This window comes from Psammomys obesus, unplaced genomic scaffold (genome assembly GCF_907164565.1).
Source record: "Psammomys obesus unplaced genomic scaffold, mPsaObe1.curated_primary_1811, whole genome shotgun sequence".
Taxonomy (NCBI): Eukaryota; Metazoa; Chordata; class Mammalia; order Rodentia; family Muridae; genus Psammomys; species Psammomys obesus.
This window is the reverse complement of record NW_026596149.1, coordinates 1,284,383-1,300,187: the sequence shown is the minus strand read 5'-3', so window position 1 is coordinate 1,300,187 and position 15,805 is coordinate 1,284,383. Positions and strand designations below refer to the sequence as shown.

Sequence of the window (15,805 nt, the reverse complement as noted above, 5' to 3'; positions counted from 1 at the left end):
TAGTTACAAACTCGAAGGCTATTAATGAGAAAAAAAGGATGAAAATGGGAGGCAGCAGTCCACACTCTGGACTATGGAAGGGATTCTATAAACTAATGCAGAACCTTAGTTAGACCATCCCTACCAATGAAATTTTCTTTAAAGATAAAGTGTTGCTGGGGCAAAGATGGAAGAGGAAAACTAAAGTCCGTGCTTGATTCATTACATGATAATACTTTGTTCTCAGCAGTTAGACATTCTCTTCAGTTCAAGTGATAATTTTGACCAGGGTGAACTGAAAGTTTCTAGAGTGTAAGTCATGATTCAGTGAAGGCAGCAATTAACAAGGACCAGGAATGAGTCATTTTGAATACATTTGCATTGTGTTTCTGAGTCCTTTCTGGCAAATTGGGCATGAAGGAAAAGTTCATTAAGGCAATGTTGATTTTTCTATCCAAAATGATCTGTATACTTTGGCTAACCAGACATCCCACTGTTCCCAACAATTAACATATAAAGCTTCATTTCAGGTTTGGTTTTTTTTGTTTTTTGTTTTTTGTTTTTTGTTGTTGTTGTTGTTTTTGTTTTTGACATCCGTATCCCACTTTAGAGTTTAAAAGGTCTGAAAATGAGAATGAAAAAACAGGCATTGATGATTATATCTTTGATTTTCTTTCCTCTTTGGCTGTAGTGTTCAAATGTAACATCATATACATCTGCACACACACATGCATTCACACACACACACATATATACATACACAGAGAGAAAATCTAATACCCTAATAAAGCATGCAGCTGGTGGTGATGTTTTGAGGAGTGTGTCTATGCTGATGAAAGGCAGACACAGCATTCCCCTGAAAGGAGATCTTAGCATGAATTAGCAACATGTTAGAACAGACCAGGTACTGTGGGGTCAGTGGTATATAGGATGTCTCAGTAAGTTATTTTCCCCCTAGCTGGCATTACCCTTTCTTCTTTGTGTGATGTGTATACCTTAGAGTTTTGACTACCACCTCCCCCCACACACACCTTGCCAAAAAGGAAGTTTAAATAGGAACACATAAGCCTACTTGACCCAATGAAGATTATACGTTGACCAGTTCTTGGCAGAAGGTGACCTAGAGCCAGCATCTCTGAGTCCTGGCTAAGTCATTCAACAATGGAACACAGTTCCGTAGCCTGCATACTGGGTTTGGGTTCCTTCATTTACTACCAGTTCGGTGTACTTGGCTTAAGCACTGTTTCGGCAGTAGTGGACACTGTTAGGAAGCTACAGTAATGGTTAAATGAGATCACCATGCATGAGCCATCTGGTCCAGGGCAACAGCAACCTGAGATGTTTGTTCCCTCCCTCTTCCTTGCCCTGTCATCAGGAAGAGAAGCTGCCTGGACATTTAGTCTTTTTAAAAGAGCTAAATAGAGAGAGCCATATGGATCCCCTTCCACCATCAACAAGACAAAGTCCTTTTAAAGGAAAAGAACACTTCAGAAAGGGTAAGTGGGTTGGGTGACCTGACTACACAGACCACTCTGTTCTCGTTTGTTTGTAGGACAGAGACACTTGGTGACCTGGAGAAGTTTCTAAAAGAAGTTGTAGTGGAAATGCAGGAAGAGGGGTGTCCTGAGTCAGCACGGAACAGCAAGCGAAATCAGTGTTAGGGATTCTTGAGTGTGGCTCAAGTGGCCCAGACAGTGTTCCCATCATCCTCTGCTCTTTCTATAGCTAGGACTAGCTCTCAGTACATACTGGACCACGCAGGGTCCAGAAAAGTCTTCATCTTAGGTAAAATGAGGCCAAAATCTGACATCCTGTCAGTAGGCAGCCTCCCTTTTAGGAAACATTAAGACACCTCCTCCATGTTTACATGTACATGTGTGGAGGTGTACATGCAGAGGCCAGGTGCCAATAGCAGGGGTTTTTCAGTTGTTATCTACCTTGTTTTTTGTTGAGATAAAGCCACCAGACACTCCTGTTCCTCCCTCCCTCCCAGTGCTAAGATGACAGATGTGTACCGCTGTGCCAGCTTTTACGTGAGCCCGGAGGGACTGAACTCAGGTCCAAGTGTTTGTGTAGTGAGCACATTCCCAGCAGAGCCATCTCCCCAGGCGCTCTCTCTCTCTCTCTCTCTCTCTCTCTCTCTCTCTCTCTCTCTCTCTTTCCCATATCCCATGGGTTCTAAGGGGTGTGAGCGCTGGAGTTTGAACCCAGGCCATACATTCTACCTCTGAGTCATAAGGCGGGACTCTTATGACTGTTGTTTTTCATTGCCTCAGACTTGGTGAAACTGCTGTTTGCTTGCTCTCCATAGAGTTAACCGCTCTCTCTGGCTGTCACTCATGCTATGAGTCTGAGTAGTAGTGCAACATCGTGGACAGGAGGGAAGGACTACTAGAATTGGTGTTTGACAGCGAGCGTTTGCTAATGAGGCATAGAATCTTCTGGAAACAGTGAAAGAACAAAACTGGAACTAAGGGAGGAGCTCTATCCCCACTCCCACCTGCGCCTTGAAGCCCACGCCCACGCCCCCATCCTCACCCGTGGTGTCTCTCCTCTGTAGATCCACCACAAGTAATACCGTGTCCCTTCTCTCCGCGCTCTTTCTGCATTACTTTCCTTGTCTGTTTCCAAAACACAGTAAATTCTCTGATCCTGGGCAGTTTCTGAGAAAAAAAAATTTGATTGGTTTAGTCATGCTTCGGTGGCTACTGATTGGTCCAATTAGGGGCCAGCGCTTCCAGTGACCTGGCATCTCCCACGTTCAAGCTCTCTTCTCCCTACCCACTTCTAATTTTTACTTTTTTACATTGCAGTGTTGAGGATAAATCCCAGGGCCTCGGTGCGCTTGGCAAGCATTCAGCCACTGCTCTGTCCTTAACAGCCCTGTCTGTGAAGCCTGGCATTCTTCTCTCCTGTGCTCACAGTGGCAAGCCTTCTTGTTTGTATGTTACAGATATGATTCCTTCTTGTTGTTTGTTTTGGAGACAGGCCTCACACTTCAATTTTTCTGTGTGGCTGATGATTGAGCCTCCTACCCCCACCTCCCAAGTGCTGAGTGCTGTCACCAGGCCCAACTCATGCAGTATTGGGGATTGAACCTATAGCTTTGTGCTTGCAAGGCAAGTCCTACCCTCAGCTCCTGGACTTGCAATTCTTGGCCCCTATAATACAACTGATGTGCTGCGTACAGGCTAGATTGCATTTTTAGTTTGTTTTATATAATTTTACTTTATTTTTTAAAATTTTATGTGCATTTGTGTTTTGCCTGTATGTATGTCTGTGTAAGGTTGTCTGGTACTATAGTCACAGACAGCTGTTGCCATTTGGGTGCTGGGAGTTAAACCCAGTCCTCTGGAAGAGCAGTCAATGCTCCACTAAGCCATCCATCCCTCCAGCCCCCAGATGGTTTTCACTATATCAGGTCATGGGGTATGTAATATTGGTGCCAATGATCTCCATCGTCCTTTCTGTCTCAGCGGTAAGCTAACGTCTGAGGGGCGGGTGCAGTGTTTGAGGAGAGAGCTAATGTGCAGGAAGACTTTTCAGCAAGAAACTGGATGACATAAAATCAAGAGAAGTATACATTTAGAGCCAAATAGTTTATATATAGAAAGTTAGAAAAATATCAGCCCTTTCATCTCTATTTTTTATAATTTACTTACTGCTGTGATGACCCTGAACAAGAAATAGAAATTTGATGTTTTATTTTCTTTAAGGGTTATTGCCTATTGCGATGGAAAACTGCAACTCATATGCAAGGTGCCTGCCACAGGCTGCTAGGATGGTTACAACAGAGGTAACATGCAGCCGTATGGCTTAAAGGAATTTGCTTTTGCTAGTTTTCTAGGCTAAATGAATCTCTTCACTTCCCTGCCTCTCTGGTTGAACACATCTCCCTTGAGATCCTGCTTAGCATAACTGTCATTGGTGACAATAGCCATTTCTCCAAGTCTTGGTGAGGTGGGTGAATGAGATTTAAGGCTATTTTTCTAGTCGAATAATATGCTTGGTTTGATCCCAGACTGAGAGAAAAACAATCATGTAGCGTATCACTTCACCATAATAGAAGCCAACTTTATAAAAAGTAAATTGGGAAATAATCTGCCTTGGAAACTTGTGTATGAAAACAAAACTAAAGGGGCAATTTTCTTGTTTCTGGCTAGAAATTTGCTTCATAATCTCATTGGTTTGTAATGGCTGAGTTTCATTTAGTTTCATTCAGAGGTAGCTCTGAAGGCATGTCCCTGAAGACCACAGGGGGCAAAGAACTGACTTTGAGCTTCTCTCTGTGGGAGGGTCCTGTGAGTGTGGTCATCCCATATCACAATAGGAGACCATGCTGTCATTGTAACAGTCCCCTCGTGCTATCACATACAATTGTGGCCTTCACTCAAGGATCAGTAACTAAATCATTAAAGCAGGAAAGGCAACATAATTTTCAGTGTCTCTTGACTTAAAAAAAAAAAAAATCCAGATATTCCCAGAAGAGTGTGAAGACGGCAGAGCTCCTGATGACCACATGGCTCACACTCCCAGGAAGGCTGGGTGCTTTGAGTTAAGAGCCTGATGGACTGACTGGCATTCTCAGTCAGCACAAAGGAAATCAAGGACTGGAACAAGCCAGCAAGCCTGGCTCCTGGGGACAGCTGTACTCACCACCACCCCATCAGCTCTATTAGCATCTTAGTCAGAGTAAAGGTACCTGCCTGGTCAGTTTGCCTCCCAGAAGATGTCTGGAGTCATGTGGTACGGGTGAACATTAGCCCAAGGGAGGTGGCAAGATGAGACCATGTGTCCATTTTTTTAACAGTTCTCCAAGTTCTGTAGCTCCTCTCCTCAGCCCTCCAGCCTATATTCTCACTGTCAGTTTCTATCTAGCAGGCACTGTGGTCCTGAGAAGCATCTTTAGCCTGGCCCCCCATTCACCGCTTTTCCTGTTGAGTAGTCACTGCAGCCCCACTACCTTTCAGTCAGATGAGAATTCTCACTGTGATTCCTTCTGCTCCTCCCCCACATACCCTACACCCCTGGAGGTGTCCAGCCCCACAACTTCTTTCTGTTCCCTGGACTTTGCAGATCTGGTCCATACAAGTGCAATGCCTTCCTCCCTTTATCCCTTATACTCTGGCTTGGACCCTCTCTCCAACTTCTTTCTTCCTGGATATCAAAATATACATGTTTCTGACTCTAGATCCACATGCCTCCAGCTTTCACCACCAGTCTTGGATAGCGCACGTCCTCCTATTCCATACACCACCCACCCACCCACGCACACACACACACTTCAGCTTCATTTTCAGTTTATTCTCTTCAGAATTTGTCGGTGTTTCCCTGGATGTCCTGGAACCCATTCTGTAGACCAGGCTTACCTCAGAGATTCACCTGTCTCTGCCCGCCAAGTGCTGGAATTATAGGCGTGTGCCACCACAAGAAGCCTTTCCCTTCTCCTTAATGACCATCTGCTTATGGATCTTAAGTAGCACAAGGAGGAAAGTCATGCCTCTTTTCTGCATCATTCTATCCTTAGTCCCGGCAGGGTGCCTAGAGCATAGTCCGATGGGCAGTTATTGAAATGTGAATTAAAATACCATGTAATTTGTATTGATATTTTTATCATAATTCTCTTGGGTTATTTACTGCTCTCCACACCCTTCACCAATGAATTCAGGAGCTGTTTGACATCTCCCAGTGCTGATTATCCTTCAGATTTCTGGAGAGCACTCACCCGAATTGTTTTTGTTCAGGGAGTATTATAGATTACTGGACAATGGACATTTAATGCACTTACTCCCTACAATAGCAGTCTAAACAGGCAGTTCAGAGGGAACTTAAATTAGGCAGTGTGGGGGTGGGGTTCTCACCTGTGTGTGGATTAGATGAGGAAACTAGACAGCGCCCTCCCCTCAGAACAGGAGCAATGGTGATGTTGACATCTCCATCGCTCTGCAGCTTACTGAATTTTAAACACATTTCGTCTGTTTTATTCATTGTTTCGATTTGCTTGTTTTCTTGGTTTGTCTTTTGAGACCGAGTTTCTCTGTGTAGCCCTGGCTGTCCTGAAATGCACCCTGTAGACTAGGCTGGACTTGAACTCAGAGATCTTGCCTTCCACGTGCTAAGATTAAGCAACCATATTTGGGAAAGATTAATTTATGTGTATGAGTGTGTGCTTGCATGAATGTCTCTGCATGCACGTTTCACATGCCTGAGGCCTGGAGAGTCCAAAAGAGGGCATCTGCCGGAACTGGAGTTACAGGCTGCTGTGTGCTGCTGCATGGGTCCTAAGAATTGAACCTGGGGAAAAGCATCCAGTGGATAGTAACCCTTGAGCCATCTCTGCAGCCGCTGGCATCATTTCTTTATAGAAAACTGTGAAGAACTGGTTGTGTCCAGTTTACCCTGGTGTGAGCCCAATATCTACATTGGGCACATAAAGTGTGCACAGTTCCACCTGTTATGCTTTAACTGTGAGAATCTGTTTGACAAAGGTAACGATTCTCCATCATTCTTTCCTATAATGCAGGCTTGTCCCCAGTCTGTGGCATTCAAGGGGTGTGTGTCCAGTGACCACAACTGGTAATGGGAACATTGAGGATATTTTTCTAAAGAATTTACACTATTGACTCCCAAAGTCATTCTTCAGCTGGCATTAGAAACAGCATGGCAATAATAAATTAATATTGATAATAAATGACATGATAAATAATGCCTTATTTAAGTAATAATGCTTTCTTTAAAATGTCTTTTGCAGACAAAAAGCCCCAAGCTGTCCCACAGTCCTCAACCTCCCAATTTGGGGGATCCGGTTGAACATTTATCAGAGACATCTGGTGACTCTTTGGAAGCCATGTCTGAGAGCGATGTACCAAGTCCTTTCTCCAGAGGAAGTCGGACGAGAGCAAGCCTTCCTGTGGTGAGGTCGACCAACCAAACAAAGGAAAGATCCCTGGGTAAGTGTCAAAAGTCAGTTCCATGTGTCCCTTTCTTACTGCTTGTGCCTGTTTTTATGCTCCTGAGCAGTTGCCTTTGGACTCTGACATCAGTTTGCTCTTACTCTTTAAAAATGCTCACCCCAGAATATTCCTTCCTCTGGCTTAATGTTGTGCTAACTTTCCTCACTGACAACTACCTGAGGCATAAGGAGGAAAGGCTTATTTTGGTTCCCTGTTTTGAAGACTTTGTTTTGGCTGGCTCTCTTGCTTTGCTCTGAAACCTGTGGGAAGGCAGTAATTACAGAAGAGCAAAGCTGTTCACCTCAATACAGAAAGGATGCCTGCATTTCCTTTGTCTATTGTTTCACTTCTATGGGATTTGTTCAAGCAAACCCCAGCGCAAATAAAACAATGCTTGTGTTATTTGTGTGTTTCAGACCTTACCCTAGCGACCCTAAAAGACACATTAATGCTTATGCTATCAATACTATTAATATTCTTTTACTTTGACCCAATCATTTTTATTGTTATTTGTTATTGTTGTGTGTGTGTGTGTTTGAGGGATATATATGTGAGTGCTGGTACTCATGTGCTGTGGAATGCAGGAGGTCAGAAAATTACTTTCCTCAGTCCATTCTCCTTCTACCTTGCTTTAGAGGCAGAGTCTTCTTGCTTCTGCTGGGTTGAGCTCCAGGCTCCAGGCCCTAGTACTCTGGGCGAGTGCTCAGATACCCATAGGAGTGCTGGATTATAGATATGTGCCACCACATGACATCTTATGTGGGTTCTAAGAACTGAACTCAGGCCATCATGGTTGCCTGGCAGATACTTTTTACTGCTTGCTGAGCTAGCATCTCTGTAGCTTTCATTGTTAATTTCAGTTGTGCTCATATACAAAGCGCAGTATGGGGTATGCTAATTGTGTAAATGGTGCATTATGATCAAGTAAGGACACCTCCAATTTTATCATTTCCCCTGTACTTAAATCTGAAATTAAGATCTAGTAATTCTGTTACTTTGGGGGTGCATTGTGATGTTTTGTTACATGTATACAGTGGGTCCTGATTGCATCACGGTGATTAATAGTTCTGTTGTCTCCTATTGCCATTTTGAGTTTGATGCCTTTGAGTCCTTCTTTTGCTGTTGTTCATAAGACATAATTATGATTGTGAAGTACGGACTGTTGGTGGCTCTGTACTCCAGGCTGCTGAGAGGCCCCGTTGGTGTCTGTGCTGGTCAGTCTTAGTGTATGCGCTGCTGCAATGACAGCAAGCACTCAGCAGCATTTTTAACATTATGTCATGCTGGGTGTGATCCTGAACACAGGCAGGAGGATTGAGTCTGAGGGGAGAATGGGTTACACAGTGAATTTGAAACCAGCTTGGACTGCATAGCAAGACACTGTTTCAGAAACAGAACAACAACAAAAATCCCTTTCTTTTCCTGTGTTTTGTGTGTGTGTGTTTGAAAGAGGGTTTCTTTGTGTCACCTTGTTTATCTTAGAACTCTCTCTGTAGACCAGGCTGGCCTTGAACTCATAGAGATCAACCTGCCTCTACCTCCTGAGTGCTGGGATCAAAGGGGTGCACCACTACCACACAGCTTCTGTTGTGAATTTTATGTAGTTGCTGTTAAGGTAATAATTCAGGGTGCTTGTTTTGCAGATAAGAAAAGGCCACAGGGAGAGAGAGAGAGAGAGAGAGAGTATTTTTATGACCTGGCAGTTAGATGACAGGCCTTCCTATTGCCAACAGGCTGGAGTTTCCTCCACCTGGATTAAAGAGCCTTGTGCCCCAGTCATCCTTGAGGCAGGAGTCAGGGTAGGAGTGGAATTTCTCCTTTGTGCTTTGCAGGAAATAGGGTGTGTGTGTGGGGGGGGGGGTCAGGTCCCTGTGAAGATTGCCCTGCTTTGCCAAATAAAGTAATGATAAGAAGCTCCTGTGTGTCTTCCCCCATGCCTGGGAACCTGAGCCTGCTGCATAATGGACCCTTTGTCTTCAGGAGAGGAATTTCCTCTGGCTGCCACAGCAGCTGGCCTTGCAGGTGGATACCTGCCCAGCATGGGAGCCCAGCCTCCTGGAGAGAGAGGAGAGGTTACAGTCTTGCCCAAAGAATTACTGAAGGGACATTTCTGGTTACCTATGCTTGTGTGAAATGCCCAGCCTGAGTCTAAAGCCAGTCTTGCTGTGAAGTGCCTAGTTCCAGCAAGTTAAAGATATATGCAAGAGGCTCAATTTGGTCATCTCAATAAGGGACAGCTTTCAGAGAGAAACAAACGGACACGGGAAGAGGAGAGGACAGGGGATGAGAGACTTGTCAAAAGGGAGGGAGGCTACTTGTGGCCTCAGAGAATGAGGGAATTGGGCCAGCAATGTTAATGCTGACCTTGACTGCCTCCAGGTGGCCAACTTGGGAATTTCCTCTGGGGTACACCTGGTACCCAGGGTGCAATTGGCAGGGCTTGATGAGGCCATGGAATGTCAGGGAAAATGTGAGTCACCAGCAGCCTGCAAACACAAGCTCCTTTCCAAGGTCCTTTCTCAGCCTCGCCTTGTTTAAGGAAATCCCCTTGTGTCTGGTCTTATTTAACACAAAGACACGCAAAACATACCCCCTAGTTCCAGTAAGCAGCAGTGACTCCCGGAGCCAGGGAGGGCTCAGAGTGCAGCTGTGACCCCATGCCTCAGAGGCATGACCTTGTAAGCCTTCCCTCTCTCCCACCGGTGCTGTTTGGAAGCCCTGGGTGTCTTTGGGTATCTCTGTATTGGCATTTCTTTCCGAATTGAGAATTTGAATGTATCCTCAAAATAGATAGCATTGCAGCTCTCAACCTGTGGGTTACCACCATTGGAATGCATGTGCTTCTAACGGTCTTAGGATCTGAGACACTGCTCCATAGCACAATTACAGTCATGAAGTAGCAACAAAAGTCCTTTATGGTTGTGAGTCAATACAACATGAGGAACTACATTAGAGGGTCAGTTTTAGGAGAGTTGAGAACCACTGAAATAGATATATCGGCTTATTCATTCATATTGATCTTTATTTATAAATTTGATCATTTTATTATCAAAATGGTGCTCCCTGCTTAATCAAAAACTTTCAGACAGAAATGGTGGCTCAACTGACAGACCTACCCTGCTGTGTGGCTTCCACCTACAGCCCCTAGCTGGCGAGAGCTCACTCTGGGTGTTATGTATGCTGTGGAGTTAGACATGCAAAAGTGAGGAATCACCATTGTAGTATAATATAAAGTCTTTTCTCTGTCTCAAAGATCTTCTGTTCCTTTTACTCTTGTAATAGTTGTGGATTTTCTAGAATGTCCTATAGTTAGAATAAGACAGCTTGACCCTTCCTGATTGTGACAGCTTAGTGATACACATTTGAGGTTTTTCCACATCTTTTTGTGGCTGGTAGTTCATTTCCTTTTAGTGCAGAATAATACCCCATCATTTAGATCTTTCAGTTTATGCATTTACCCTCTGAAAGGCTTCTTGGTTGATTTCAGGTTTGGACAGTTCTGAATAAAGCTGCTAAGAACAGGTAGTAGGTCTATGAGTAAATTCCAGATGGCAGGAGTGTGGGTCATATAGGGAGGGTTTTCAAATGCAGCTTCCTTGTGGATCCCTTTAAGGTTAACTCATGAGAACTATTTATATGCCTGTTTGTATGCACATGAGTGCAGTTGTCTGCAAAAGCTAGAAGAGGGTGTCATATTCGCGTGGCTGAAGCTCTAGGCCATTGTGAGTCACGGAGTGTGTGTGTTTACTGGGAACCCAATTCAGGTCCTATGCAACAGTCCAATGTTTTCTTACATGCCTGGCCATCTCTTCAGCTCCCACCATGGGCTTTTTAATTGACTATGAGTTTCAAAAAAGATAGATCAAACTATTGCTTCCTGTGATTGCAGAGGTACTTGATTGGCCTGTGTACTAGAGGCTGCACTTAAGTAATTTTACATGACTGCCTCCCCAGATATTACCCAGGAATATAGATACCACTGCCACCTACCCCTGGCCACAGAGCCTTGAGTGGGACCATGTCCTGGTCACCTTCCTATTGCTGAGACAAAATACCATGACCAAAAGCAACTTACCTAAGAAAGAGTTTATTCTGGTTTGTGGTTCCAGAGAGAAAATCCAAAATGGCAGCAGGTGGCCAGAGCAGAAAGCTGAGGTCACATCTCAGCTGCACACAGGGAGCAGAGCATAAACCGGAAGTGTGGTGAGATTATAAACTTTCAGAGCTCACCCCAGGGCTTTCATGGCGTAGTCCCCAAAGTTCCATAACCTCCCTTGACAGCTGGAGACCACCTACTAGGGACCCAGTGTTCAAGTGCAGGAGCCCATGGGAGTGGGAATAGGAAGACTTCGATGGGCTGAGCGCAGAAATCTGTTCTGGCTTACACTTCTGTAAGTTGCTGGGCTGGGCTGTGTGGACACTTGCCACCCTGACGGTGGGGTGACGATAGAAAGACCCCAAGTTCCCTGACCTTCCTCAGAAAGAGGAAGCCTTTACATATTTGCCTGGAGATAAACCAGCCAGGTTTATAATTATTCGATATGAATCAACTTTTGTTTCTATTGCTTCTGTGTATTTCTAGATTGGAAGGAATGTTGAGGGGCTAAGCATAGTTCATTCTTCAAGGGTGACCTAGCACATGTACTTGGAAACAAATTGAAAGCAGTAAGGCATACATAAATGCATGTATGTGTACTAACTGTGTATGTTCACATAGCCATAAATATAAGCAATTCTCTGTATTTGCTCGTTCTGAATTCTTTGATATAAGCAGCTGCAGACCAGAATTCTTGCAGGAGTGTGGATGTAGCTCAGTAGTACAGTACTTTTTCTAGCATGTCAAAGACTCTAGATTCAGTCCTAGCCCTAAAACAAAAGGCTTTGAAAAAATAAATTTTATCTGTGTCAACTGTGCCACAGGCTTTCTTTTCCTTGTCACCATCCCATAAACAATACAATGATGCTTTATGCAGTTTTAGGTTATACTAGGCATTCACACCAATTTAGAGATGTTTGGAAGTTGGGGAACATGTATGCATTACATGCAGATACTAACAGGTTATGTACAAGGGGCTTGAGCATCTCCCTGAGGTCCTAGTCTAGTTCCCTGTGAATGCTGAGGGACAACTCCTGGGAAGAAAGATGTGAACGTCTCATTTGAGAGAGCCAGTCACAGCCAGATGATGGCCAAGCAACCTCCTGATGCTGAGGGCTGGAAAAGCAGCAGTGACAAGAAAGAAATATACTCAGCAGCTCTGATTTATTGTCCTGATGACCTCAGCCTGCCAGTCTTCACTTCTGTCACGCGGTTGTGTTCCTGGCCTGCTCCAGCCACCTAAGTAAACACTAGCTGAAGTTCCCAACAGAACTGATGCCATTTCTCCTTCACCCTCTTTTTAGTGAAAATAGAAAGGATTAAGAGAAAGCCAATTTTCCCCAAATGTGAAAACCACTATCCAGTAGAGTTTGGTTTTTTAAAATGATTTCCATGAAAAATCACACCACCACTGTTATTAGGTCTACAGTCTTAATGGTGGAGCGGTGTCCTTTTAATTGCGGTGCCTGCTTGCAGTGCAGCATAAGTTGGGCTGGGGTCTGGCTGCTCTTTATCTGGCCTTCGGGGAAAGAGTGGCCACAAGCTCCCTTCGTGCCCTCAGGAATTTGCCAGTGAGACTCGTGAAAACAAGAACTGCAGCAACTTCCTTGTGGTGCAGCCAGATTTTGGAGGGTTGACTATAATCTGAACAGCCAGCTTTAGAGAGCAACACAGGCTAACCAGCCCAGCAGAGGCCCTGCCATATCATAAACATAGAAAGAAAAACCAAAAACAATTTAAAATGATATAGAAGGGTTTAGGCCAGATGAAGGGGGTAGATTGCTGAGTTGGTGGCTGCCCTTCTGTTTCAAGGCTTGGACTTTGACAGGAGGTGAGATTTAAGAAAAAGGCCCATGGTGTCTGAGCTTGCTTCCCTATGCATCTGCAAGTCTGGGTAGGAGGGGAGAGCGGAGGGTTGAGAAAGCACCCACCTCCAATGGGGGAAGCCAGCAGTGTGGCTGAAAAGAACTGCGGCGTGCTTGTGCGCGCGCACACCTGTCTGACTGACTGTCTGCATGCATGAGTGCATGTGGGATCAGAGGACAATATCAAGTGTTAGCACTCATCTCTTGCTTTGCTTGAGGCAGGCTCAATTCTTTGTTGTCCGCGCCTGTGTATGTGATACCAGCTAGCCTTCTAGGTCCAAGGGATTCTCCTCTACCTCCCATGTCTCCAGGAAAACAGAGGACTTAGAGATGCCAGCTACTGCCCACAGCCCTTACATGGGTCCTGTATTTGAATTCAGATCCTCCTTGTATGGCAGTGATCTACCCACTGAGGGTCACCTTGGAGTCCAATATAGAAAGCATTGTTGACATTTGCTTTCCTGACTTCAGTGCTGCATCACACTGGGCTGGAGAGATGGCTCAGCAGTTTAAGAGCACACACTGCCCTCTCAAAAGACCCAGCACGGGTGGGCACTTCCATTCCAGTTTGCATACCCTCACAAAGAAACATGTGAATACACCTACTTAAAAATAATACAAATTTAAAAAGAAATGTAATGTCATAAAACAGGTTTAAAAACAGGCTTTTGTAGCAAATGGATGCTTTTGAGCAAGTGGTGGAGTGTTTTCTACAGCTTCGAGTTCAGTGGCCCAGGCTGAGTAGGTTTCGTGGGTGGCTGTGGTGAGGGAGTGAGTCTCGCACTCCAGTCTTCCCCGTGCGTGCCTACTCTGTTGCTGAGGTTGAAAACTGGGCTGTCCTAGCACACTGCGCATGCTTGGATCTGAGTAGTGAGTGGTACACTAGCTGAGTGTGTCCGTGTCCCCTGCCATTGTCTCCACAAATGATCACTAGGTTGGCATGGTTGGGGGCCAGGTACTGGGTATCCATGTTGTAGCACTGAGGATCTGGTAGTGTGATACTCCTGGCAGTCCCTTGTAGAACCAGGGGAACTAAGTTAGTCACACCGGCCCCAGGTGGCAGGAAGTCCCCGCTTTGGCAGATTCTGCTGTAGCCCGGCTGGATGGTGAAAATCCAATTTAGTGTTTCTGTAAGCCATTCAATAAGTCTGTATTGGCCTTAACTATCAACGGATTCAGTTGTTTGCTCTTGCGTGCTGACTGGTTTTCTCTGTTTACATATTGTGTTGCTCTAGTAGCTTTGTTGCAGGAAATGTAAAAAAAGTACTGCTAGGTACAGACTGAGTCCATCTAGAGGCTGGTCAGTGAACTGCAAGTCCGTGGGGCTTTCTCCGGGATAGTAACAGCTTCACGAAATGAGCTTATGCAAAATAAAATATAAAATAAAATAATTAAAATAAACAACTCTACACACAGCCCCAGACACATTAAATATGATGAACTGCCCACCAAGAAAAAAGGAAAGAAAAGTTCCAAAGTCATGAACAAATTTCCTCTGTAAAACAGGCTGCTTTAGGTTAACAAAAATGGTGGCTCTTCCTCAGCCCTAAATGGGATGTCTTTATCAAAACCTTCTCTTACTGGATCAGGGATCTATGCAGAAAGATTCTAAGAGCTAGAGATGGTGAGTGACCACAAGAGAACCACATCTTCTAGGCACGGCAGAGCTGAGCTGACACACCTGTGAACTCAGACACTGTGGCTGTGTGTGCAAGACCCGTGTGAGTACAATTCAGACAGAATCCCAGCACAGAGGAGGGATGGTAGAGCCAAAGCCCTAACCCAACCAAGAATCCACTTGTAATCAATACAGGTCGGGAAAGGGAAAACTGGTTTTCTTCAGTGCAATGAATGGAGTGACAGAGTGAGTCAGTCTCACCCAAGTGCAGGCTGCATGCCCAGGATCAGCTGGTCAACCAAAATGCATTCTGGGTTTTTTTTGGTTTTTGGTTTTTGGTTTGTTTGTTTTTGTGCACCTTTTGTTTTGTTTGAATTTTTATTTTTTGTTTGTTTGAATTTTTATTTTTGTTTTGGAGGGAGAAAGAGAGAGAACATGAAGTTGGATGAATAGGTAGGTTTGGAGAAGTTGGGGAGGGGAAGGAATATGATCAAACTATATTGTATAAAAAATATTAAAGAAAAAAGAAAAAATGTTGGCTGGGTGGTCATAGCATGCACCTTTAATTCCAGCACTCAGACACAGGCGGATCTTTGAGTTCAAGGCCAGCCTGGTCCATAGAGGGAAAAACCAAAACTACAACAAAAACAGAAACAAAAGTTGGTTCTTAGTTTTTGTCTTTTGATAAAATAAATGTTCTGAAAGGTTTTACTAAACTGAGTCAATCTTTAAATAAAATGTGGATTGGGGCTTTCAGTGAACCTCCAGCAGGACTACATCCATAAGGATACAAGTTCACCTCCCTCAGTGCTTTGTGAATTAGTATTTTCATGTATGAGATGAACGAAACGTGGAAAAGTTTCTTTCTACACATTGATCCATTCCACCCAATTCAACTCTAGAAATGAATGTGCTTATCAGAGACAATTTTTCCTAAAAAAGTAGGCCAGGCATGGTGGCACACGCCATTAATCCCAGTACTTGGGAAGCAGAGGCAAGAAGATCCCTGTCTGCCTGGTGAGTTCCAGGCCAGGTCAACACAGCTATACAGTAAGGCCTTGTCTGAAAGAAATACAGTTAGAGAGCATTCATTACACATCTTATGTCAGTGAAGCTCTAGAATTGATTTTTCAGATTTCAAAGTAATTATTTGGTCAGCATAGACTTGGCTCTGTGCTTCCGCAGTTTGTTTTACAATGTATTTTAAAATGCCGTGCATACAGCAGATCTGATCTGAGTTTTATTTGAGGGAAGGGAAGGGAAGGGAAGGGAAGGGAAGGGAAGGGAAGGGAAG

General features: G+C 44.4%; 1 protein-coding gene across 14 annotated transcripts in view; it reads left to right on the top strand.

Annotated features, from left to right (window-relative positions):
* Positions 1 to 15,805, top strand: part of Kiaa1217 (KIAA1217 ortholog) — a 456,742-nt gene that overhangs the window by 314,082 nt on the left and 126,855 nt on the right. For 13 of the 14 annotated variants that reach the window (XM_055593725.1, XM_055593721.1, XM_055593732.1 and 10 more), the window contains one exon: positions 6,731 to 6,929. In XM_055593725.1, coding sequence (XP_055449700.1) covers positions 6,731 to 6,929 — 199 coding nt within the window. Of the gene's footprint in view, positions 1 to 1,416; positions 1,476 to 6,730; positions 6,930 to 15,805 lie in introns of those variants that run through there. The other variant, XM_055593730.1, reaches the window with a different exon arrangement.